The 26,795-nt window shown below is 36.6% G+C and overlaps 2 protein-coding genes across 7 annotated transcripts in view; both read left to right on the plus strand.

Moving 5' to 3' along the window:
- Positions 1–26,795, plus strand: part of LOC113106275 (microtubule-associated protein 1A-like) — a 1,143,919-nt gene that overhangs the window by 66,713 nt on the left and 1,050,411 nt on the right.
- LOC113106280 (NHS-like protein 2) overlaps positions 1–26,795 on the plus strand; it is a 72,485-nt gene that overhangs the window by 40,020 nt on the left and 5,670 nt on the right. For 4 of the 6 annotated variants that reach the window (XM_026268021.1, XM_026268024.1, XM_026268023.1 and 1 more), the window contains exons 2-4: positions 19,679–19,831; positions 25,449–25,591; positions 26,087–26,276. In XM_026268021.1, the coding sequence (XP_026123806.1) occupies positions 19,679–19,831; positions 25,449–25,591; positions 26,087–26,276 (486 nt within the window). Of the gene's footprint in view, positions 1–1,689; positions 1,991–19,678; positions 19,832–25,448; positions 25,592–26,086; positions 26,277–26,795 lie in introns of those variants that run through there. The other 2 variants (XM_026268026.1, XM_026268027.1) reach the window with 2 other exon arrangements.

The following is a 26,795-nucleotide window of genomic DNA, read 5'->3' on the forward strand; positions in this document are numbered from 1 at the left end:
CAGTAAGACACACCTGGTGTTCCTAACAGAAGTGTGTGAAAATACTTGAAACCTGTATTTGACCAGTACAACATGTGCCGTACTTAAAAGAGTGTTTTTCTCACCACTGGTTCGGTGGCTCTGATTGTTTTGTACCAAAACACAGCTATATCTGGTTTGAGTATTTGCGCTTTTGGTTTTGTGTATGTGAGATAGTGGTCCTAATCTGTGTGTTGGTAACCTTGGATGTCACGAGCCGTTTGGACACATAAATGCAGCTGTTGGTTAAATGGCAGTCATAGAATGAAACTGTCTGTGTTATGTATTGGTTATCTATTTATGTGTATTTATGTTGTATCTGTATTTTTGTGAATAAAATTGTACTCTTTTATTTTGCTGAAATCATAATATGTTCAGGATCTAAAGTTCTCTTCACGTTGCTACAACTGCCAATGCAGAATGAACTGCGAAGATTTACCCCCTACACAATTGTTTTTTTTTTTAATAAAAACATATACACTAAATTTTGTCTTTTTCAAAATCATATTATTTAGCTGTCTCCATCTCTTAGTTGAGCAAAAGGCACATCATGATTTTGCTCTTACAGATTTTTGTTTTGGTAGCAAGATGTGAGAAATATATCACATTCACTATTGTATTATAATCTATGGTCCACAAGGTTGTGATTGTTTGATCAAAAAATACTGCAAAACCAGTAATATTGTTAATTATTATTACATTTTAAAATACCCGTTTTTTATTATTTTTCTTGTTTTGAAGTAATTTACTCCTGTGATGGAAAAGTTGAATTTTCACCATCGCTTACTCCAGTTTGATGTGTCACATGATCCTTCAGAAATCAATATAATATGCTGTATTACTGCTTATTATCAGCATTGAAAGCAGTACTGCCTGATATTTTTGTGGAAACCATAATACATAATAGAAGATTCCTATATTTATAGAAAGAATTCGTTTGATTTTTTTTTACTTTACTTTTGATCAATTTCAATTAAAAGTAGCCTTTTGATTTAAAAAAGACCCCGAACTTTTGAACAGTAGTGTAAATGTCACCTCACTAAATTTAGACATTACATTTTCTTTAAACATCCTACATAAACTTTTTATTTATTCATTTGTTTTTTTAAACAAAAGATGGATGTTCCACCACAGATGTATATTATGTATATTTGATCTTAGGTTTTAAGGGATGGTTGAACATTTTTCATAATTTACTCACCCTCATGTTGTTCCAAACCTGTATAAGTTTCTTTCATATGTTGAACACAAAAGAAAATAATTAGACATTTTTTTGAATGACCAAGTTGTTGGTCCACATTGACTTCCATATTAGGGATCGAAATACTATGGAAGTCAATGGGGACCATCAACTGTTTGATTACCAGCAAATTTCAAAATATCTTATTCTATGTTCAACATAAGAAAGAACCATACGTTTGGAATGACAAGGGGGTGATTAAACTCTGAATTTTATATATATATATAAATTTTGAGTGAACTATCCCTTTAATTGCATTTCTTTATAAAGTTACCATCCATGGGCACTGAACTCACCAGTTGATGCTGGGCAAGTTTTAACTTTGGACACTGGTAAGTGTTTTGCTTGAGCAGTTGGTTAATGTTAAGTGTGGCTGTGTTCTGTTGGACTTTGTGGTCTTTGTGACTGCAGTGATCTCCTGTGAGTGTTTCCAGACGTCTCATTGGTTGTTTTGCTGTCACCTCCAGCAGGACAGGAAGGCACTCGCGAGCATGGGAAGGAAAAAGCAGTGCTGCCTTGACAATAGAGTAGGGAGGGGTACAAGCTAAAACACTGAGTGCTCATTTATCCTGCCTCTTTCTCTCCTTCCCTCCCTCTCACCCAGTGTCTCACTCCCACCTCAGATTTTTTGGTAACTCTAGGTCTGTGCCTCTAGAGCATTTCCTTCTCTAACCCTCCCTTCATCTGGGGATGTTATTATGGAGAGGCTAGATCTCTTCAGAGGAAAAACAGGTAGGATTAGCGATCCTGTGTGTTCTGTGTGTTCTGTGTAGACCTTAAGAGCCATGACTGGAACAGAGTGCGTAATCGGATCGTTTATTAAATATTTTAAACTCAGAGACCCACCGTGACTGCTGGAAGTATAAAGACGCTCTATAGAGAGACATTGAGGTCAGACAGTAATGCAGGAGGACGTCTGTCAGAGGGTTTCTTTGAGATGGGAGATCATCTTCTCTCCTGAAGCAGGATTTGCGAGCTTACGCTGTCAGCATTTGTGTTGTAAAGGTTGTAGTCTGTCATATTTAATAATGAGTTTGAGATTTGAGAGTGTATGCTTTTAGACTGCACTGAATAAGTCTGTTGATGACTTAAAAATAATATGTTTTGGTTGAAAAAGTTAATGGGATTGATGTTATATGAGTGCTGCATGTAAATGGACCGTTTTGTGTGCCATTGTATGTGTGTGTGTGCAGCAGTGTGTGTTTACCTTGCTCATGGAATCATAACACACCTCTGTGAAAGTGTTCCTGGGTCACAGAGATTCGTAACAGTCTCACACACACAAAACATGCTTGAGCTCAAGACATGGGACTGCTGCCCATTTGCCATTCCAGTTTTCACTCTCCCTTGAGTTCATATTTCACCACTGAATTCCAGCTTAAAGTCCCACAAACTCGGAATAATAACATTGACAAACTTACTGTAATTTACACACAGACACACACATAAGGGCAGTTCGAATTGAGACCTGCAAATGTTCTGAAGCTGTGCAGTCTCATCACATATATTCATGACAACACACACTTTCTCTGCTCATACATTACACGCACACTCTTACGGAAGGCTCCTAGAGCTCACTGGATAATTATGCATGTAAAATGAATGGGAGAGAAAATTAAGCCTCATAGAATTTTTATGCAAACGAGTTTCTAAATGAAGCCTTTGAGTCCAGGCGGCCACACAGTTGACTGACAGTCTAAATGCCTGAGAGGAAAGAGCTGCAGCGAGGGTTAAACCAGTGACTGTATTTGTGTGTGTGCAGCACTTATGTTTTCCAGTGTGGTCACACATTTATTTTTTGTTGAGACTTCTGCCAAACCTCTGTCTTTATCAGTCATCTATTGATCCTGCCACTGACAGATATGCTCCAGCAAAAGCCAGCTGCTCACAAACACAAACTCCTTCTCTCTTTCCATCCAGTTACACTTTCACACAAACGCAATCTTTTTTTTATTTGTGATTTTCACACTGCACTTTTTGCAAATATCTTGTCTTGCACATGATCTTTCCATTTCTGTCTCTCATTGTCCTTTCCCTTTATCCTGAGCCTGTATATCATGCTGGAAATTAACCATATTTGAGCAGGCACAAGTTTTTAAATCATACTTGTTTGTCGGACAAATTAAACTAGGCATTAACCAATTATCAGCAACAAAATTAAGCAATTTAATGGTTATCGGTATCGGTCATTTTTAAAACCAATTTGTCTATAAAATAATTTAAAAGCATTTAAATATAAAATAATTTAAAAGTATTTTTTTTTTTGCAAGAGCCATTGTTATTCTTAATTTTAATATAAATTTTCATTTTTATACCAGTTCAAAATATTGGTTATTGGTCGAATTGATTTGTAATAATCGGTATCGGCATCATGGAAAACACATATCGGTCGACCCCTAAATTAAGCTCTTACAAAAACTACACTGCCAGTTCTGCAGATATAGACCTGTAATAAAAGAAATTTTAATTAAACCAGTATTCACTCTTTTAGCTTAATTTTCTTTCAGTTTTCACATGTCTGTCAATGATCCAGGTAACACTTTAGATTTACAAACACATTTTCACTGTTAAATATTAACTATCACTATTAACTTTTCCATTTATAAAATCCAAATTTACTTTGATATCTAGAAAGGTAATGGTTTTAGTAGTTATGTTTAGGTATGGGTGCAGCTGGTTAATTGTGAATAGTGTTACTGAGATTGGGTCACATATTATTTAGTGTTCAATTCTCGATTGCTCGATTACCGATATGCTGGTAATATGCATGTTAAGTAATAATGAGAATTAGTTCTGAACATGTGTCCACAAGAGATTGTGTCTCTTTTATAAGACTTGGATTAACCTCTCATTTCTCACATATTGACTAATTTTACAATGTCTTGATAGAAACCATAGTAGAAAACCCATTGGAATTATCATGAGAAAGCCATGATACTGTACTTCTTTCCCCAAAGTCACAGACTTTCTTCATAACCCCCGCTCTGTCTGTCTTTCTCTTAAGGAGGTCAGATCCACTTAATCCACCCTTATGTGTTCCTTCCTGGGCAGGAAGGAGCTCTGAAGAAGTCCCTTCTTCCTTTAACCTTTACTGAGGGTTCATTTATTTACCCCTCAGTAGGTTAGTGTAGCCTTTTGTGTTGGACAAACTTTAGATGCCTAAATCCTGATGTCAGCACATTAGAGCAGCGTCCTCCAGACTTTGTCTGCCTTTGACCTCTGTGTTCATGCCCATGAGAGTCATTCCCTGAGGAATGAGCCGACAGCTCACTGCCTCCGTATCCACTTCTCCTGTTACATTCATTCATCTACACCTTCAAAGATCTCTTTTCATCACAGAGTCTGTTTGCTGTGACAGGAAGTGGATGAAGTGCTGTTTCCTGTCAGTAATGTTGTTAAGACAATAGAACCTGGAAGTTATCTAAAGAGCATTAGTGTCTACTCTTCTTGATTGTGTGTGTATAAACTGGAGGTCGAAGCATTAGCAGTGATTATTACACAGCTCGCTGGAATACTTTACTTTAATTGGTCAATTGTGGCATACTGGGGTTGAATATTTTTGTATAATTATTATTAAACTGACCGTTAATTAACTGTTGTCCCAGGCAACCAATTTGGAACATAGTTGTGCTAGCTTCATATCTCTCATATCACTCTGTGGACTCTTTCTTCTCACATAATGAAATCATTTAAACTCAAATTATTGTGTTTAATTGATTTCATTCCATTTTTTTATTTATTTGGTAAGTAATAAGTGTAAAAATATAGTCAGCTTTTCATTAGTGCCCCTTACTTGTATTATCCCTTACTTATGTGTGTACATACTTAATCATGTTTTGGGGACAAATTTGACAAACTTGACAAAATCTCCAAAAACCTCCCTTTGGGGATGTCCTCATTTGTGAAACTGGTATAAAAATAAGGTAAACAACGTTTTTTTTTTTTAATTGTTAAAGTGCAGAAAGCTTCCTATGATGGGTAAGGCTAGGATTAGTTTCCAAAATCCATAACTATCTGTATATAAAACAGAAGTCTGTGTACTCATTTAGATGGCTAAGTAAATGTGTGTGTGTTTGTGTGTGTGTGTGTGTGTGTGTGTGCGCGCACATTATACTGTGCTCTTCAATGTATGGACTGCAGTACATTGTAATTTTGTTTAAATGTTTACTCCTTTATCTCAATGTTCCCAGAAAATGTTTAAATTTGACAGTTGACTTTGGATTGTTGTAATTTAGCCTGTACCATCATAACTTATTTCTGTTTATCTCTGTTCTGCTGAAAATTTCTTAAATCACTGATAGAGTTGTTCCGATTCCGATACTAGTATCGGAAATATCTCCGATACCACAACAAATTCTGGCATCGGCATCGGCGAGTACATGAACCCATATACCGATCCGATACCATTTTCTTAAAAAAGACCTAGTTATGACCGCAAGCTTTGCCTAACCGCTGCACGGTTCTTCTTCGCTGCTCAAAATGCATTGAAAACACAGGAAGTTGTGCTGTGTTGCCACAAGCAACCCCTGTTTAGAGCAGCGAAGAAGAAATGAAAACGCGTTAGCAGCCCTTATCTATATATGACTGGATCACTCATCACATTCTAAACTGCCAAAAGACAGTGAAGCCGCTACTATATTATAGATCAGTGGTTAGCAGTATGTCTCTGTAGTACCGGTAGTTACAGACTCTCGAGTATATTCAGTACCGGCAACTGCGTTCAGTCGCTTCCGTGTAAGTCAAAACGCAGGGCTCCAGACAGTAGCCGAATATATACTAGTGTCTGTGAATATTAAACTGCAAAATACTATTTAAATATTACTCCCGCAAAATCTACATCTCTGTGGGTGACTGGCACAGATGCGCGAGAGCTCGCTGTTTTGTAGTCTCTGCTGTGTGTCATGAGGACACGAACGCATAAACCGTCACTTCATGAGAATTTACCGTTTCATTTGAGAATACTGTCATATCATAAACACAGACACTCAAAGATCTTCATGGCAGCCCATTAAAATAAATGTTTGGTTTACATGAGTAAATTGAAATATATAAAGCTACTGTTGTAGCCTACAGTAATAATAATACATCTCTATAATAATAATAATTATGCCTAGATGGTTGCTTGTTTTTTACTTGCTTTTTACTTGTTAGAGATTATCTGATTAATAGATCTTTTTTTATATTCCTAGACTTATTTGTTGCAGTTTTTTTATACAGTTATATTGTAAAACTTAAATACCTTTTTTAGTTTGCGGTGTTAGATTTTTGGCTGCATTTGAAGTTCTTTTTTGCATAAGAAAATAAATAATACTGTCAAATTCATGTTAGATAATAAAAATACTGTAATAAATACAGTAGTTCACCATGTATTTGTTCATGTTTTATTGAGGGATCTGTCTGAAGCACACCATAAAAAAATTCTAGCAATTTACACAGGGCTAGTAGTATATACAGCTGTATATACAGATATACACCCAGGTATCGGATCAGTACTCGGTATCGGCCGATACCCTGAGCCCAGGTATCGGAATCGGTATCGGGAAGAGAAAAAGGGTATCGGAACATCTCTAATCACTGATTCTTGAGATATGGGACAAAATGTGTCCAACAATTGTAACTGCTATGAGGTTTTAATAGGGGTTAATAATATAATGTATTTCACTCATTTTAATTTTGTAATTTTATCATTATTATATCAAATCTATGCTACTATAACCTTCTCACTACATCAAAGGGAAGGGTTCAATCATTCACATGCTAAAAAATGCATTCAATGTTTTTTAATTATGAAAAAGAGCTTGTTTTATCAAAAGCAACACTTCATGATATCTCACCAAAGCAAGTTTGTTTTTCAAGGACACTTGTGTTTCACAAGGTTTCAAAGTTGTGTTTTTGTCAACACAGTCAGACATTGTTTAAAATATAATAAAATCAGGGAATATCAGGGGCAGCTGTTACTCTAAAGGACCCCACATTCCACATCTGCAGTGTACATCAATGTCAGACTGGCTCTGGGAATATATATATAGTTTTTATAGTTTTAGAATATTTTTTATTCTAATGTTAATATTTCCTGTGTCACAATCATATGTCAACACCATCTACCAATTTCTGAGGAAATTATTTGAAATGTTTAGATCATTTTATTCTCCTGAAGCAGGTTCATATTCATTTGTTTCATTCCAGTGGAAGAAATCTTGGCTATAAGATCTGATTTAAGGATGAAGGGTTATTATTACTATTATTTTTTAAATGCTTTTCTGCACAGATTAATTTGATGATGACTGATAGTGTCTGCTGCCTTAATAGCTGGACATTCTTTTCCCTGTTTACGGACATGATGTAAACACAAAAAGACACATGACATGAACTGAAATTACCCACCAAATCCATCCCAGTCCAAAATCAGTCATTATACTGTAGAATTAGAACTATTATTAAAACTTTATAGTTATCATTATTATATTTTATATTTGTTGTGGAATTGTTGTTCACATATGAAAGTAATCTGTCTGCTAGCATGACTGAGAATGGGTTTTGAAATGTTAGAAACATAAATTGTTAAAGGTAAAGTTAAAACATAGTCCAAGGTAAAAAGTTGGAAGTTTGAATCAAACCATAGCTCTGTAGCTTAGTACATATAAGATACATAAATCTAGTTTCATTTGTCTGAGTACAAGGTTTTACTTTTTTCAATATGCACCATGTTTTGTCCCACCTCTCAAGAATCCATAAAATACTCTGTCTTTGCATGAACATGATATCAAAACTTATTTTAGATGCTTCTATTGTGTGGTTTATTCAAACTTCCTATACATACATTTGCCATAGAGTTCATTTTTGACATGTGGCATAGAAAACATATGTGCTGTCAGAAAAAATGTGAGCAGTGTTTTTACTCTCCAATATAGTGCTGTTGTGCTTGGGTATCCTAAATTTAAGCCAAAAAAAGTACATAAAAAAAAACGAAAGAAAGAAAAGAACAAATTAGCATTTCAAACAACTTGCCACTGGGGCGGTACCTTTAAAGGAACATCTTTGTACCTTTTCAACCCCTAAAAGGTGCCTAATATTAAACTACTATTATAAACCTTTTAAGGTTAAATAAGGCACAAAGTTGTCCTGATAGAGGTACTGCAGTAGCAAGCCTAATTGTGCAATTTTTGTAATTATGTCTAAGAGTGCACACAAACACTCTGAGTCACATTCACATATGAATTTTGAGCAAGTGCCAGATCCTACTGTAAATGAGAATGTGCTTAAATGTGGTGCCTGTGAAAGCTCAAAGAAGCCTGGGATTTTTTGCCCAGTTTGAAGTCAGGTTGAGTGGATACCACGGACCCGGAGCCAAAATAAACCAGGGCAACAAATGACATCATAATAATGCTTTCCTGTGGGATTGTTCTGGATTTTTGTGTCAACACTGCAAGGGACGGAAAATAGAGCTCACCTCAGCCAATCACAACAATCAAAATGTCGATTAGACTCATAGTCTACAACCCCTTTATAAAAGTAGGCATGACATTTTACATGTTTTTCATACGATGCAAGGTTCTGATTTCACATGCACTGAATTTTTTTTCATTCATCCATTTAAAAAAAAATTTGGGTAACGATTCACTTCTATATTTTTTTTTTTACTTTAGCCAATGAAAAATAAATTACCCTTAAGGCAAGATATTTATTTTTCATTTGCTAAAGTAAAATTGTTTAGATGTGAATCATTACCCAAAATTTGTTTAATTGGACGAAATAAACTTTTTTTTTTCAGTGTGGGTCTGTATCACTTTTTTAGACTTTAAAGTTCTCTTACTGTAGCTGAGAAGTGTTTTCTCCATCAGATCTGCTTGTAGTGTGATTCATGACATCATTTAAAAGCTTCACTAAATGAGAGTAATGGTGCTAACTACTATAAGCAGCAGATTAAGCTTTGGCTCTGACACCACAGTATGACTGTACCACATTAATCCCCTTCAGCCTCCACCAAACACGCATAAAACCGGAAATTGGACAAAAGTTCACAGCATTTGTAGCATGAGCTCATTTTGTTTTTCGAGAAAAAAGGGCTCTTGCCCTTCCTTTTGATTGAGTCATTTCTAGCCCACTCATGCTTGGACACCAACTATCTGCTGTAGATCAGTGGATTTTCTGTGGGGACTTTAAAACATTGTGTCAGCTCAGCTTGTATAAGCGCTGTATATCTGTTTCATCCTTCTATCAGCTTTCTTAGTTGATATCCCATTTCCTTTACACAGGCTGTCAGAGCTTGTACTGTTTGTTCTTTAAAATTCATTTTAGTTAGTGACACAGCTTTTGCCTTAAAATGAATTTCTCATCTCTCATTAGCATGTTTCCCCTGAGAAAGGGACCTGTTAGTGACACATTATCCCACTTTCTGTGCATGTGTGATCTGATTCCACTACAGTGCCATTAGACTATTTACAAGGTTAAGACATTTAACACCAAACACTGCACAGAAATCATATGGGATAGTTGATTTGTCTATCATCCCTCCAGTCTTTACTGAAACAGTACTATTCATTTGTTTCATTCATATATTTTACTGTCGTTTTTAATAAAGTAAAAGGCCATAAAATAATTAGCGCATATTATTCTGTCAATAAATGAAGTAAGAGCATCGCTGTAGCCTCTTGTCAGTGTGTTTTGTAATGCTGTCTAATCTTCACTCTTATGAATAATGTAACCACATTTGGGACTCATCTGCAGGATAGTTTGTACTTAGGAAATCTTTGTGTTCAGTGGAACATGAGTAGATGGATAAGGCCGAAGGGAATATGAGGTAAAGATTATTGTAGAGGATGAGAAGAGGACAAGCGGACGATTAACTCCAGAAGGCCAGTGTTCACATTTCCTGTCCTCCACACACTTCCTCTATGGGAAGTGTCCAAGCATGTGCGTGTTTGTTTATCAGACATACTGACACATAGACACACTTTCACTAATAGTCTGTCTTTCGGCACTTGTCGTTCACACACGCTCACTGGCACCAGAGGAAACAGACGGGGAGGGGTGAAGCAGTGCAGAACGGGCCGTGAGAAAGTGGCAGTCACTACAGTCAGCACTGCTGGGACCAACACTGCAGCATATGAAAACACATCACAGACTCACCAACACTCAGTGCCATGTTTCTGTGGAAAACATGTGGAATGGAGGAGGTGTCATGGAGTCTGTGTGTCCTACTGCTAACTCGTGCGACTGGGAAAGAGGAGACTGTGGTCGTGAGAGAAATAATGCCACTAATGTGTGCATGTATGTGTGTGCGTGTGAGAGTAAGAATAACTAAAGTCTACACAATGGACATAATTTATTTACTCTCAGGTTGACGTATATTGCACACTGTTCTATTCTATATCCAATATATATGCCCCGTGATATCAAAATTGGTGTTTTGTGTTTTTTAGTTAATGTCTTTCACTTTATATTGTTTCATAATTTATGAAATGTGCAGAATCAACAGTGATATCGATCTGAATTAATCAAAATTGACTTGAACTGAATAATAGTAACACTATTGCCTTCTGTAGATCTGCTTATAGCTGAATTGATTTTGGACATTTCAGAATTTATAACATGGTGCTCCATCATGCTGGGAAATTCAAAGATCATCAGAAAATTGCTCATGGATCGTTGGGAGAAGTCACTCTTGCAGGATGTTTCGATACCATTCTTTATTCCTGGGAGTGTTTTTGGGCAGAATTATGATAGATTCCACTCATGGATGATCTCAGGATGCTTCACTGCTGGCACAACACAGGACTCATGGTAGCGTTCACCTTTTCTTCTCCAAACTATTTATTTTCCAGTTGTCCAATCATTGTACTTTCTGCAGAATTTCAGTCTGTCCTTGACGTTTTTCTTGGAGAGAAATGGCTTCTTTGCTGCACCTCTTGACACCAGGCCTTTGTCCAAAAGTCTTAGCCTCACTTTGCATGCAGAAGATCTCACACCAACCTGCTTTCATTCCTGAGCAAGCTCTGCACTGCTGGTGATACGATTCTGTAGCTGACTCCTCAGGAGGAGACAGTCCTGGCGCTTACTGGACACTCTGGGACATCCTGAAGACTTCTTCACTGCAGTGGTGCCTCTCTCCTTGAAGTTCTTGATAATCCGGTAAATGGTTCTTTCAAGTGAAATATTCTTTGTAGCAATTTCCTTGAATGTGAGGCCATTTTGATACAAAGCGAGGATAGCTGCATGTGTTTCTTTGAAGGTAACCATTACTAACAAGAACACAATGATCGGAAGCACTTCTTCCCTCCTTTTATAGCAATCATTGCTCTTACAATCTATTGTAACTCATGCTAAAAGAATATCAGCTTTTAATAGGTCATGAAATGCCTTTTTTATTATTTTTTACTGTTCTCTGAGGTCCACTTATTATTATGTTATCAATATCTTTACATCAAAAAACAATTTAGAAGTAATAAGCTATTGTCTGTCCTGTTTTGACTTCCCTCATCAGAGCGCTCTGTTTGAATAGGCGTGATGGATTGTCAGAAGTAAACGCCCACTGCTATGATTGGCTAACACTTATGTATGTTTGACAGCCTACGTCCTTCACAGATGGACGCTGATGTGATTTAATACTCAAACTGAGTCAAAATTTATTTCTATAGCAGATTTAAAAGCAACAGAATTGTGCCAAGGTGCTGTCCAACAAAACACAGAACATAATAGGGAACATGCATCATATGAAAAATAAATACATTAAAATAGAATCAGAGCAAACTGACATCAAAACCTTAAACTGACATTAATCAAAAGCCAGAGAAAACAGATAAGATTTGAGAACAGACTTAAAACTGGCTAGTGAAGGAGCAAATCACACATTTATAGGCAAACTATTCCAAAGTTTAAGAGCTGCAGCTGAAAAAGACCGACCAGCCTTGGTTTTACAGCGACAATGTGGGACAGTTAAGAGAAGCTGATTACTAGACCTAAATGATCTTTATGGAGAGTGAGGAACCAGAAGGTCACTGATGTGTTTTGGTGCAAGACTAGATAAAGCCTTGTACACAAAGACAACTAAAGCAACTTAAAACAACTTTACGCTAAAATTGGAGCAATGTGATCCCTCTTTTTAGTTCCAGTAAGAAGCCTCACTGCAGCATTTTGGACAATTTGCTGACGAGAAATCGCCATTTGAGGCAGGCCACAGTAAAGGGAATTACAGTAATCCAGGCGTGATGTTATGAAAGCATGGATTAGAGTCTCCAAATCTTTGTGGGGCAAAATCTGTTTCAGTTTAGCAATTGATCTCAGATGGAAGAAGCTGCCCTTTACCACTGTGCTAATTTGTTTCTCAAAGTTGAGTAATGAATCAAATGAACCCCAAGATTTCTTACAGTACATAGGGTTGAACAATGGCAGAGAGGAAAACCTAAATTAAAAACAGAGGAAGTCCTAGAGTGGTCTAAAATCAGAATTTTGCTTTTGCTTTCGTTTAATTGCAAAAAATGATTAGCCATCCGTCATTTTATCGTGTATCGTGTCGTAGAGCACATCCAAAGAATCGCCGCTGTAATTTTTTGCTGGAAGATAGAACTGTGTATCGTCAGCATAGCAGTGGTAGGAAATCTTATATTTCTTAAAAAGGTCACCCAAGGGAAGCATGTTAAGTGAAAAAAGAAGACGGCTTAAAATGGTCCCTTGGGGCACACCACATGACAAAGGAGACGACGCAGAAGAAAAAACAGTACATATCAAATAATCTGTAATAACAGACAAAGATATAGTGATCATGTTATAAAAAAAAAATTACTCATACTTGTTTGGTGGGATGTTAATGTCAGATCCAATATTTTAAGCACAGCATCGTCTTTTAGTTTCTGTCTTTCTGAAAATCCTGTGTTGAATTGTGCTTGAGTTCTTACTGACACTGTCTGGAAAATCACTAAAGATAAAGTTCCATCCACAATTTCCTAATGCTTTCCAAATGTTTTCGGATCCATACTTTCTGCGTAGACCTTCTCCTCTTGCATTATTTACACCTCATGCACAAATAGGTGGGTGGGGCTAAACAGGCAGCAATGTAGAAGCAGGAGTGGTTCTTCTTCTGCGGAGGCAGCGTTTAGCCACACTATTACATCATGGAGTAGAAAATTCCTCAAGCTGTCATTTTGGCAGACTGGCTTCATTATAAGCTAATTTTAGACTAACAAGAATGTTTTGAATTCTGAAACTTACAGGATGCTTTTATAGTATGATGATCTGATGACCGTATGATAGACATTTTGATTTCTCAGTTCACCATTACCGCTTTTAAAGGCTAATTCACACTACACTGACAGATGTCACCCAATGATGACAATTACCAGCTTACATTACATCACACATAAGACATTCCACAACAAATTATGACTGAACATGCACCAACCAACAGCAACAGAAACACACTACAAAATCCAACAAAACCCAACTAACACTGGACATCATCTTTCAATGCAATGTAAATTAGCCCTTAATTTTTTTTTTTTTTTACTTTGCCTTATTTTTACATGGAAACATTGACAGAAAATTTGATGACTTTTAGATTTTTTCCAGTAAAGTCTTATAGTCTTATATGAGTGTAAATACCACCTGCCTCCTCCTAGCAATAGAAAGTAGCAAATCATGGTTTGTTTTGTTTTAACTTGTCTTTTGTGCATAATTTCCTTTTTTATTGACTGAGAATGAATTGTCTGAAATGTATTCATTTTGAAAGTGTCTTCATTGCTTTAGTCCATTGTAAAAGCTGTCAAGTGTAGTTTTGCTAGGAAAAGGAAAGACCAGAGCCTATGGCACGTCCCACCCATCTTACTATTTCAGTAGGAAATGCATCAACACAGGAAAGAAAAGAGAGCTCTGGCTTTAACTGTAGAAGAAAGCTATACGTGCTTTCTTACATGCTTACAGCTTCTCTATCAGACTATATAGTTACCATGGAGAAAAAGATAACAGAGAGACACATTATTTCCATAAATATGAGCTGTGTCTATGTAGGGTGTGAGTCTGGCTTACACTTTATGTGTTGAGTTTACACTTGGTTCGTAGGTTTCAACCCTCAGCTGAATATTTCCATGTAGATGTGGCACCTCAGAGTGGATGTTAGTGTTTTCATTATTAGCTGATCGATTAAATTATTTGAGCGTTTGTTTTATGCAATCACTGTGACATCTGTGATTGGTTTTGCCTCATATACACCATCTGCTGTTGTACATCATGTTCATTCACTGCAGTGTTTTGCAGCTTTTCATTGGTGCTTGTCCAGGTGTGGTGGTGATGTTGTCAGGAGCCTTCCCTTAACTCTATTGGACATTTTTGAGTAACAGATCACTATCGCCTTCCGTTCGGTGCTGCTATGTACGTTCTCTGTGTGCACCCAGTAAAAAACCCATCAAGGGCTCTAGTCCTGCTTGACAGTGTGGAAAGGCTTCAATCTCACACATCAGTGAAAGGAGAGGAAAAGATTGGGTGATGGGCAGAAAGAGAGTTTGGATTGGGATTCATGCCACTACAATTATCCTGTGAGAGTAATTGCTTTTGGCAGCACTCTCTGTACGATCACAGATCAAAAACACAATTTGATTCCTGCGTGTACGTGAGAAAATTGTGCAAGCCGATATAGGTTGGTGAGGGACACTGACACCATTTTACAAGTGTGTACTTTACTTATATTGGATCTGTGCAAGCTTTTATCCGTATGTTTCCATAACACTTTAGATTATGGAACACAACTTTACTATGAACTAAGAGTTTTCCCTCAATAAACTGCTTATTAATAGTCAGTAAGGTAGTATTGGGTTGGATTACAGCTCTCTTTTTCTTATTTTCCACTGTGTCTGAATGAAGGGATGCTCTACTGCAGGGGTTTTCAAACTGTGGGGCGCGCCCCCCCCGGGGCAAGCAAGAAAAGAGACAAATTTTAAGTATGCGCACTCTCTCCGTGCGCGCACCCCAAGTTTGTGCGAGAGCAAAGTAAATCTGCAATTGCGCATTGTATTAATGTGCTATTGCACTACAATAATGCTTCTCAACATTTGTCAGTGAAATAACACCATCATTTCTATCCACACCCACATACATGTGAAGTGCATAAACAGATAGCCTTAGCCTTCTCAGACAGCAGGTGAATACCAATGGTTGTCTAGACAAGTATCGTTGTAAGTCGGTTGTTTTAGGTGAACGTAAACGGTAAAGAAATTATTGAATTTGCATCTAACGGATCTGTGCATTTCTTATGTAAATAATGTTATTGAAAAAGAGCAAATAAATGTTGTTAGCTGCTTTAATAGCTTTAATGGATATTTGAATTTATGCTAATGTTAATAAAGTAATAAGGTGTGAATATGGGGAGGGGTTGGTTTGGGGGGGGGGGGGCGCGAGTAAAATTAGATAAACTTTGGGGGGGGGGGGGCGTATGTCCTAAAAGGCTGAAAATCCCTGCTCTATTGTCTGATTTAAACAGCTAAACAGTCCCTTAACAGTTTATACTACTGTTTCAGCTATTAAAATAGTTCAGTTTTGTATGTAATGGCAAAGTAATTATATTTTGTTTAGTTTTTTTAAGTTAATTTAGAAAAATGTTTGGAGCATTTTTTTTGTTTGTTAGTATTAGTTTTTTTTTTAAGTAACGACCAAGCAGCCAGTGGCAGATAGTGAGCCTGTGCTTGATCAATTAAGCCTTCTCAAATCATCACAGCTTGCCTAAAATAAAATAGATATATAGATATAAAACAGTTCAAGCTTATAACAATGTTTAAACGTTAAACCTATATAAATGTGTGCTATATCAAATAGTTTGTGTGGAGACGCTTCAGGAAATTGAGGCGACAGCATTTCTTTCTTTCAGTGGATACGCCGTCATTTTTGATCATAAAGGTAAGAGCAATACATTATTCGTAACTGCAAAAGGTCTAAAAGCCTATTGAGTGTATTTGAATGCAGAACTGTTCAGCTGTGGTGACGGCAGGCATCATACGTTTTTTTTTTCACCTTTGAGAAAATAGGTCCCACATGCGATCAAATTGGTTGCACTCTAGAGCCCTGGATTAAGGGTTCTAGAACATGGTCATGCAGAATAAGGTAGTAATATATACCCAATAAGTGCTAACAAACAGCCAATATACTAGTAATATGGATACTAAAAAGCAATTTGCTTATAGTGAGAACTGGACCTTAAAATAAATTTTTATTTTTAATGTTTCTAAATAATGCGGCGCTTATATTTCAGTCCCCATGTGTGAAGTAAAGAGTCCAGTCAAGCTATGGATAAAAATGTGATAATGTCTGAATAAAAGGGAATCACTCATCAAAGCTCCCAGTGTCGACTGAGTAAAGAATATTTTATGGAAGTGAATCTTAATTTTATGCACTAATTATTAGCTTATGTATATATAACCGAGGAGTCTTTGAGAGGGCAATCATGCAACTCCTCAAAAAAAACTAAAAAAATACCTGGGCTGAGAAAATAATTGGCTATAAATAATTGACTCAAAAATAAAACAGAGTGCTTACCAAATTTCACTTTTCTTATCAAGCTACTCTAATGTGCTGTGAATGTGAGGGAAGAAGGACAACACACTAGTCTTGTGAAAGCTGATTACCTTGTCAATAATGCCCACCTGTCATGTTTTCTTCATCGCTATAATTGGATGATTACACTGTCAATGTAATACTGAACACAGAGGTAGACCTTGCCTCTTGATTTCATAAATCCACCTCATGCCACTGATATCGTGTGGTCATAAGTGATCTGATCTTAACTCAGCCAAAAATGAAAATTCTGTCATTTACAAATATAATTTACAAATGCTTGATATGTCAATGCTCATTTCTCATCAGAAGACTTGAATTGCTTGACTAGTATGCATTAATTTTACGATGTCTGTTCTTACCTTTAGATGTGTCAAAGTTTTGGTGGACTAAATTTTCAGTAGAGGGACAGAAATCTCTCAGGTTTCATTAAAAAAAGATCTTTGTATTTCAAAAATGAACGAAAGTCTTTTGGGTTTAGATAAAAGCCCTCCTTTATTATAAACGCAAAGCCTAAATTAATTTAAAGCAAAACCGAATGTCTTGATGTGCTTTGCCTTTCCTAACAAGCACAAACTGTTTTAAAAATTTAATGTGGGTAAGATAAAAACTAAAAGATTCCCACAAGATAAAACATTTCTGCACAAACTCACAGACCAGTCATTTTGGATTATGTTTTTAAGCAATCAAGGCTTATTTGACTTGTGTCTCAATATGTAAAAAAAAAAATTACATACAGAAAAATAAGTTTGGTGTACCACGGTGTTGGGGTGGTTGCCTGGCACAGCCCTCCTGTACAACAGATCATTCTAACCGAGCTCTGTACCTTTTCAATTGCGATTTACTACATTTGAGTCTGATGATGAATAGGCTGTTTGTCAAGTTAGTAATTCTAGATGTATAGTGTTTGTGTGCATTTTGCATGCTTAACAATAATTGCATCATATAAGTTGCAACACATTTCAAATTTTAAAAACATGACCTATACTACAAAAACTGATCACATGATATACATTTTTTTCATGTCTCTCCATGTTTCTCTTGGCTGTTGTCGTCTTTTAACTGGATATGCCACTTAGAAGAGCAAACAAACATGAGAAACGAATGCATCATGTAGAGTTTCTAGAGACAGGCCTGGTATTACTAAAATATACACATAAGAAATATACTTTTAAACCACACGGCGTGTTCGTAATGGCCTGCATGACATGATACGCTTGCTTGGGAAGAAGCCAAGTGGTTTCTCAGGTGGCCTCATGTAAGGGTCTTGCTGCTGAGACGTCATCCCATGTTTAATGTCCTGTAGTTCAAAGATCCAGCTCATGCAAGTTAATCAGCCGCTAATGAAGGTGAGTACATTGGGCAAATTAAGCAGATGTTCAGATGGTGAGCAGGAAATGGAAACATGGAAAGATTAGATTTTAGACTTGAGACTGTTTCTGTGACCACTAAGGAAGTAATTGTTTATTCTGTGGATTTATTGTATTATATTGACATGAATATTTCACCGATTGGCCTGTATTGGTGAAGGGGCCAAAATCAAATGTAGGTTGCTGGAAATAAGGTATATTGAGTTTGTATTTGAAAAGTATTGTATCTGAACCCGACAGAAGACTAATAGACCAGGCTAGTTGCACCTTTCCTATCTTATTTAACCATTCCCACACATCCCTCTTTTAAAGCCGCTTCTGTTTGTCCTGATGCCCAGCATGTTGACTTTGCTTTGAATTCCATCAATCTTTATGCTTTGAAAATCAGGCAGAGTTATGTAAAAGGAAGAAACAGCATATTAATTTCCTCTTGGAGAACTAGTACTGAAGTTGTAATTAAGTGTGCTCAGTTAACCTCTCGGGAGATAAGTGAGAGTACGTTTTCATCAGTGTCTTTTTCTGTCTCTCTGCAGCAAGCTTTAAATAAAGACATCTTGTTGGTGTTCAGGATTATAAAAGTCTTAAAAATGTATGAATCATTTTGCCCACACCACCATTACATTTAGGCCTCACCATGCTATGTTTTTGCTAAGATAGTATTATGTTTTATTATTTTTTTCATTATGTAGATTATCAGTCACAATGAACACCCTAGTAAAATGTACTTATTTAAAAAACACTTATTACCACATATTAAGCATAAAATGTGTTTTAATGTCATTATTGATGAGGATTGTGTGATCTTTGAATAATGTCTGTTTTTAAATGCATGATATTTAAAGTGTACCTGTCGTATACTTGTAGTAGTTCCACTTTAGTTCAGTCCACCTTTAGTTGGACTTCAGCACTACTTCTGCACAATTAAAGTGCGTCAAGTATACAAAATTAGTTGTTCCAATTCAGCAGACTTTATGTATACCAGTTCATTATACATATATATACAATATACCAAAAGTACAATTGCAGGATATTTTAAGTACATCAATATGCAAATGTAATTGTAGCATACGTGGCATGAAATAAATGTATTTCATATACATTTGATTATATTTCTTTTTCATAGTTCAACAGTCACATGTAATATGTAATCAGTATTCATCTGAGTAGTCAAATTTAAGATATCTGCACTCTCCAGATCAGGTGGATTCTCACCGCCTGTCAAAGTTTTTTTATCGTATATTAGGGATGTAATGATTTAATTGTTATTAATTGTTAGTCCTTTGATTGCAAATTTAGTGTACGGTTCATTTGCTCTGTTGCATGATTTTGCACCTCTCTGCTGCCATAGTATGCAAATGTATAAAAACATATGAAAATTATATTTATGTATCTTTTTTCTCCCCTCCCTTCTTTCCGCATCCCTCTCTCTCTTTCTCTCCTTTTCTCTTGCTCTGACTTCCTCCTTCTATCTGCATCTCTTGTTCTTCTCCCCTCCCTCTGTCTCTCTCTCTGTCAGCCGCCACCAACTTGGACTCGGAGAGCAAACGAACGGCCCACTTCCAATCGTCATGGCAACAGCATGTGAATGTGTTCGGCTCGTGGAGTAGGCCGGAGTGTGTGCAGGAACTGCACCAGGAGGCTCAGCTGAACCTACAGAGTCTGCTGCAAGGTAGGAGAGTCAGCTGCCGGCACTTCGTCTGTGTGTTCCCGTGCCACTAGAGGTTGTGTAGCCTGATCGTCTGCCTGCCTGGATCTGCCTATCATGTGTTTTCATTTTGTTTTTGTGGGTGTGTGTTTTGAGTCGCCTTGCATGCTGGCTTGTCTGTGAATATCATCCACTTCCATTCCCATTCTGTGTTTGCCAGTGCGTGTAAGAGAGGCACTATTTGTTTTTCTATTCCTCTGAGCATCTTCATGTTTTCCCTCCACTCGCCTCCCATCATTCCCTCTCTATTTCTGACTCATACTCTGTCCTTCTTTATGATCCATTAGAATCATTTCCATTTGCAGATAATACACAGAGTCTCCCTTTATCTTTCGTGGGTTTTTTTTTTTAGTTAGCTGAATGAATATGCCAATGCGTGTGGCTCTTGCCTGTTGTGAGTGTGTGACTGTACATGGTTGAATTTCCCTCTTTTATCTCTATCTTGTTTGATGTCTGCTATTAATATATATCTGTTATGAGATGCTATTCTGGTTTAAGCTCCGCATCAGATCGACTGGGCAGCTGTTGCTTAAACAACAGTGAGTGGGTGGTCAGTGTTTACGAATGTGTGGCACTATGCTATGTGCATAAACAGCAATTTGCCTTTGCATATGTCTGTCTGCCATGCAAGGTTGCATTGCAATATCATGACATGGTGGGAGCAAGAAAAGTTTAAGAATCTGTTGCTGAAAACCTGCTGATTTACCATTTATTCAAAATGGGAGACATAGCAGTTACAGCCTGATAGACTATCTGCCATAAATATTTATTCCTTTCAACTTTAAGGACATAGAAATTTGAAGAAAAAAAAAGCCCAGTTGATATCACGGTTTGTTGTTATTAAAGGTGCTCTATGTAAGTTTTTGACTCTAATTAGGCACAAAAATACTATAAAATGTTTGCAGATATTTAAGAAAACTGCTAAGTTAACATACATTTATCTGAAAAACAATGCTACAGTCAGTTATTCTCATTTGAAAATGTGTGTTGAAGGGCAGAATGTCAGTCTTTGTTTTGGTTTGTGAAATAATATACAATGTAACATTAAAACATTTATTTAGTTTACAATAGCAGTATTTGTTTAGTAAAAACTTTTGATTTTAGTAATTGAAAGTAAATATATATATTTAACATTTAAAGTCTAAAGATTTAGTGGTATCAGAAAAATGTAATCAGATTTTCCTAGGCAAAAAGACTGTGTCTAATTTCACTACAGCAATGTACTTTAGCTCACACACAAGTCATTCTCAAACACTCTAGTTTTCAATTTGTTAATAGAGCACTAGAAGTGCAGTAAGCTATTTCTAAGAAACACGATTGAAAGTGAATCTGGCACCAAAATACATTTATTGTCAATCACCTGTAAAAGGTCTGTCTACTCATGATGGGGGAGGTGTCTGTGTTGCATAGCAAAGTTGTGAATTGGGGGGCGGAGCTATCAGGATTGGGGTGTGGTCTTTTCAGGTAGGGCCATGTTTGTTTTGGAGATTTCAAATACTAATAACATTTCCCAAAAATTGTGTATTGCACCTTTAAATTGTGGAATTTGCATGGGAAAATCTCCCCTCACACTAAATTCCTGACCACATGGATTCCTATTAAAATTATTTTGTTCGCGAAATGTTAATCATATTAACTAAAAACGATTGTATATAGTGCATAAATACAGTAAGTTTGTATAATGATGTAGCTGGTTTATCTTTTTGTGGCATGGTTTTTAATCTTTTTAATTTTTTTAAACTATATTCTTAGTATTATAGTTATTATTAATTATTTTGTGAAATTATCACAATATTCGAATTTGATAACAGCCCGGTGTCTTGTCCATATCTTTCACTTGCATATTCATATAATGTAAGTCAAATAAAGAGCCATGCAATATTAAAGAGATTATGCATCCATAGTGCTTAAGATAATCAATAATACTGTATTTATATCCAATCCCCCCATGCTTATAAATTATTTCTGTTCAGTTATGCACAAGACATGTAGTAGAAATTCTCCTACGCATTCCCCCTGACTTAAGTTTAGCTGGGAGCATCTACTGGCGACACCAAGCATCTAACGATGAAACTTTTAAAGTTTATAGTCTCTCGCATGTCTGCTGGTGACACCCTATTGAGTCAGGCAATGTCTGGCCCCTTTTGAACACTATCACTTGGGACTAAGATCTCAAGTGGCTGCACAGCAGTAACCAGACAGACTCCAAACAATGCCCTTGAATATGCTTTAATCATGGCCTGGAGGACCTCATTCCAATCAAAGAGAATCCCCAGCATCAAGGATACAACAGTTTATATAAGAAAGGTACATAGCCAAGGTAGTCACGTTACATAATTTTCCTCTAATATGATTGGTTCACTTATTTGGCAAATCATCTTTTTCCTCAAATCATGAGATTGTACCGTTATTAGTATTTTCAGACATCTAGTCATCTTGTCTTGTCCATGTTTCATTATTGCAATGCTACTAAAGTTTAGAACATTTCTGTTCCTCAAAACATACTTAAAGGTTAAAAAGGGAAATGTTAGTCATCATTTAGGGTCAACTGATTTTATGATTAATTTGAAAATGATTACATTTTAAATTTCCTTCACAGAAACAAAGACCGAAAGGAAAACAGACCAGACAAAAACTGCACAAATTGACATGAAAAGGGGCATTGTTGCTCTTGACCTCTTCCATTCCTCTACTGCATACACAAGACAAGGAGTGACCCATATTTAATAAATGGGTGGTTTTCAGTGAGCATCTTGTTAGGCGCTGCTTTGAGGTCATTCATGACCACTCATTCACGCCCGAGTGGTTGGCATCGTGTCTAGACGAGCCATTTGATTGGCTGATAAGAATGGAGATTAGTTTTACTGACTGGCCTAAGATCAGTTCAGGGGAGGAGGGGAGAGTGTGTTTGAAATACCTTCACACACACACACACACACACACACATACGCAGACATATATATATATATATACACACCTACTCAGTCTGTTGCTTCTGATACTCGCTCCCATACATCATCTTTGAAGTTTTCATATTGGTCTTTGAAGCCTACCTTTCCACTGAGGCTTGAATGAACCAACCAGTGTTTCGGTGAGTTCTGACGCTCTAGTAAATCTAGTTTACTTTCTTTCTTGGAACTGTCTTTAGTATGAATTTCAAAGAATGCTTAGCTGCAGCCATTATAATTCTCACATTTTACAAGTCTTTAAATTAACATGAGCAACTTTATTTATTAAAATACCATTCAAAGGTTTGGGTAAATAAGATTTTTTTTAAATACATTTTTAAAAGAAGTCTTGGATCAGAAATACAGTAAAATACAGTAATATGAAATATTATTACAATTTAAAACAACACTTCTATTTTACTATATTTAAAATGTAATATATTAGTAAAGCTGAATTCTCAGCAGTCATTACTCCAGCCTTTGTTGTCACATGATCCTTCAGAAATCATTTTAAAATGCTTATTTAATGCTCGAGAAACATTTCTTATCATCAGTGCTGAAAATTGTTTTGCTGATTAATTTTTTTGAATCTATGATACTTTTATTTATTTATTTACATTAACAATGTTATCAATATTATGTTTATTAAAGGCAAGTATGAATCTCAATAAAGTTAGTGTTTTTTACCTTTTTCATTTTACCTTTATTCCAAAATAATATCTCAAGGCAGTATATATATATTATTTTTATTTGTGAACTTATGTTAAGCTTTTCTTTTAAATAGTTAACTTTAAACTCTTGATGAATTTTTTGGATCATCAATCATAAAAGTTCGGAAAATATTAGTCACAGACACTGAGATTTTACTTTAAATTTCACCAGGCAAATTATTCTCTAAAAAGTCCCAAAAATCATTTTAAGACTTATTTTGATTTAACAAAGTGGTAGTTGTTTACTTTTTTATTAGTCTTCCCATTAATGCCATTATATTGTTCATTCAGATTGATTCGCGGATGGAGGAGGAGGGATTTATCACATGAACCAATCACAGCCAAACATAACATAACACAGATATCCAATCATATTGCGATTGAGGCATTGCCTTCTCTCACATGACTTTCCCCCATTCATTCTCAATTACCCTCCACCAAACGTACCACACTCTTAAGGGGGTTTGTTAAAACTTGGGCTCAAGGGAGGCATAAGAGATGAGGACTCCTGCTGTAACTTAAGCTGCTGGTGTTGCTGTTGGACAGTGTTTCTTTAGAAAAACAAGTGAATTATATACTTTTTAATTGTACGTTTTGTAATATTGGCATTTTTTTTTTTGTACTATGATTTGTTTTCTCATCAAATATTTTGAGGAGGCAATGCCTCCCTCGCCTTCTCAGAGGAAACACCCGTCTCTAATATAGCTGACTGTTTGGAAAGTGAGGATAGTCATGTATATTAAAGAGGATTTTGCTCTGTGGTTTGTGTGTAGAATGCTTTGCAAGTTGGCCTGTGTTTGCAGAAGTTGGTTCTTGTTACAGATGCAGGGAAGTAATAGTCATAACACATTCCAAAACACAGTCTTTTTTACATTTCTCTTTGCTTTCCATGGGACTTTGCATAGTTTGCATAGAGATTGCATAGTTTGGTCCACCAGTATTTGCAGTGCAAGTGTTTCCTTGAATAACTTGGGGTCTAAGGCTTACTGAAGGATTGTCTCTCTGTGTATATCTCATTAGTGTAGTGATTTGAAAGCCAGCTGGTTAAGCATCATTCCTGGAATAGAACTGTCTCCATACAGCATGATAAATAAAATGCCACCACATATTTAAAAGTTGCACATGTGGCGGTAAACAGCACTAGGCTGTTAGTTTTGCTGAAGTCTCAGTCTTATTTTAGTGGAGGTTTAGGATTTCAAGTGTGTGCTCTGTTCGGCTATGTCTCAGCATGTGAAGGGGACTCTACTCAGCAAGGCTAAACTTGGGGCTTGGGGCTATTGTCGACTCCGGAGGTATGCCATTGTCTTAGACAGCCCACCATTGCTAGGCAACCCCAAGTCTAAGAGTGCGGCATCCCAGTTTGGAAAAAGAGGGATCAACCCCCACTAAAAACCATCGCACACACAGACCATATTATTGTGGACCTCACATAGGAAAAAGTTTTATATACTAAGATGGCATTGACTAATAACTTACATTTAACCTAACCCTAGCAGTAATCCTGTTGACATTTTTAAAGCGAAACATAATTTGGCCGATTTATGAGCCTTTCAACTACCTAAATGTCCTTACAAGGGAGTATTTGACATTTGAGGACATTTTTTTAAATTCGGCTCTCACTAGTATAGCCAAATCAGTGCCTACTTACTGAACTGTAAATTATAAAGACATAAGTATGTCTGTTTTTGAGTATATAGTGGGAGGGGAGAATGTTTTGGGGGATTAAAATGGCTACAAGAATGGGGTGGGGTCTTGTGAGGGGAGTCCTTGGAATGAATGTAATGGTAATCATTCTGTTTACAAGAGCCCTAGGGAACATTTCTGACGAAGAGGGAGAGAGATTTCATTAACTGATCTTAGTGTCTCTTAGAGCTGTTGCTGCAATAGCTTTAAAACTAGCATGTTGTGTCTGTGTCTACTCAGATTTTGAAGAGCAGTTGTATGATAACAGAGTGACAGGACAGACATTCAGACACCCTTCCTCTCAGAGCTCAGAGGACACGTCAACCACCCTCAGCCGATCCCCTTCCTCACTCAACAACAAGAAGACAGAGTTCGTCTTTGTGGTAACTACTTGTATACTGTCTTATCAGTTCTTATACTGATGAAACTAGAAATTTTGGCTTTTATTAAGTCACTGGATTCTGACTTGTGTGCCACCAACAAACTCATTTGTTTTCTGGGGAGCATTAATGTTCTCTGTAAAGTTTGCAAATCTAATTAGATGTGGTTTGTCCCCTGAATGAAAACAGCTACAGGCTTCTCTGTGCCGATGGTTTTGAGCATGTAAATAAGCCGTAATTTAAAGAGCCTGCCAAGACATCTGCTAAAAAAAGATAAACTGAACCCAGTGTTTGAATATAAAGAATATTAATTATTCAAATGAATTATATAATTATCACATATACCAAAAATCTATATTTAGAAATTAAGTGCTTAAATGTATACATAATTTGGGTAATAATACAAATCATTACAAATACATAATTAGGAATTAATCATATTGGTTTATATTCATACTCTGATTTTATCTCTCTCTCTCTCTCTCTCTCTCTCTTTAGCCTGCAAATAAGCAGGTCTGTGAGGATGAGACCACAACATTAGGGGTCCGGGCACAGGACCCAACCCCATGTGGTTCAGAGAAGTCACTTCTAGGCTGGAATGCATCACTGAGTCCACCTGTTGCAGAGAAACCTCGCTGGTACCTGGGCCGACATACTCCAGCTCACCTTGTGCCCATTGAGATCACAGGTTGGCAAACTGTTATGTTGAGTGTATCTGGATACTTCTAAAGTCTTTTTAGAGTCTGAGTTGTTTGGAGGTGTCATTGATGTGTAATTAATGTTGAAAACTTTCAACAATTTATTAGCTGTTTAATTATTTGATGAAATTAGTCCATATCAAGTGGTGAGAATGCTTTGCTGTCTACAGCACAGACTGAACAATAGTTTCTCCTTATTACATTATCATCACCATCATCATCATCACCACCACCACAGACAACACTGTTTCTTAGTTCTTTTGCTCTCTTTCCAAGGAGTTCACAGATCAGATATGATTTCTTATGAAAGTACTTAAACTGTTAAAGCATTTGCTCCTCTCTATAGCTGTCACCCTATTTTTTAAAGCAAGACATCACTTTCCCTCTCTGTCGCAGCTGTCCCACACCCATCTTCCCCCTTACTACCTTCCAGATCCCTTCTCTGTCCTGGATTTAGTAGAGAGGTGGCTGGATCTGTAAACACAGATAATGCTGTGCTTAGACTGCCT

Source organism: Carassius auratus, chromosome 7 (genome assembly GCF_003368295.1).
Source record: "Carassius auratus strain Wakin chromosome 7, ASM336829v1, whole genome shotgun sequence".
Lineage (NCBI taxonomy): Eukaryota > Metazoa > Chordata > Actinopteri > Cypriniformes > Cyprinidae > Carassius > Carassius auratus.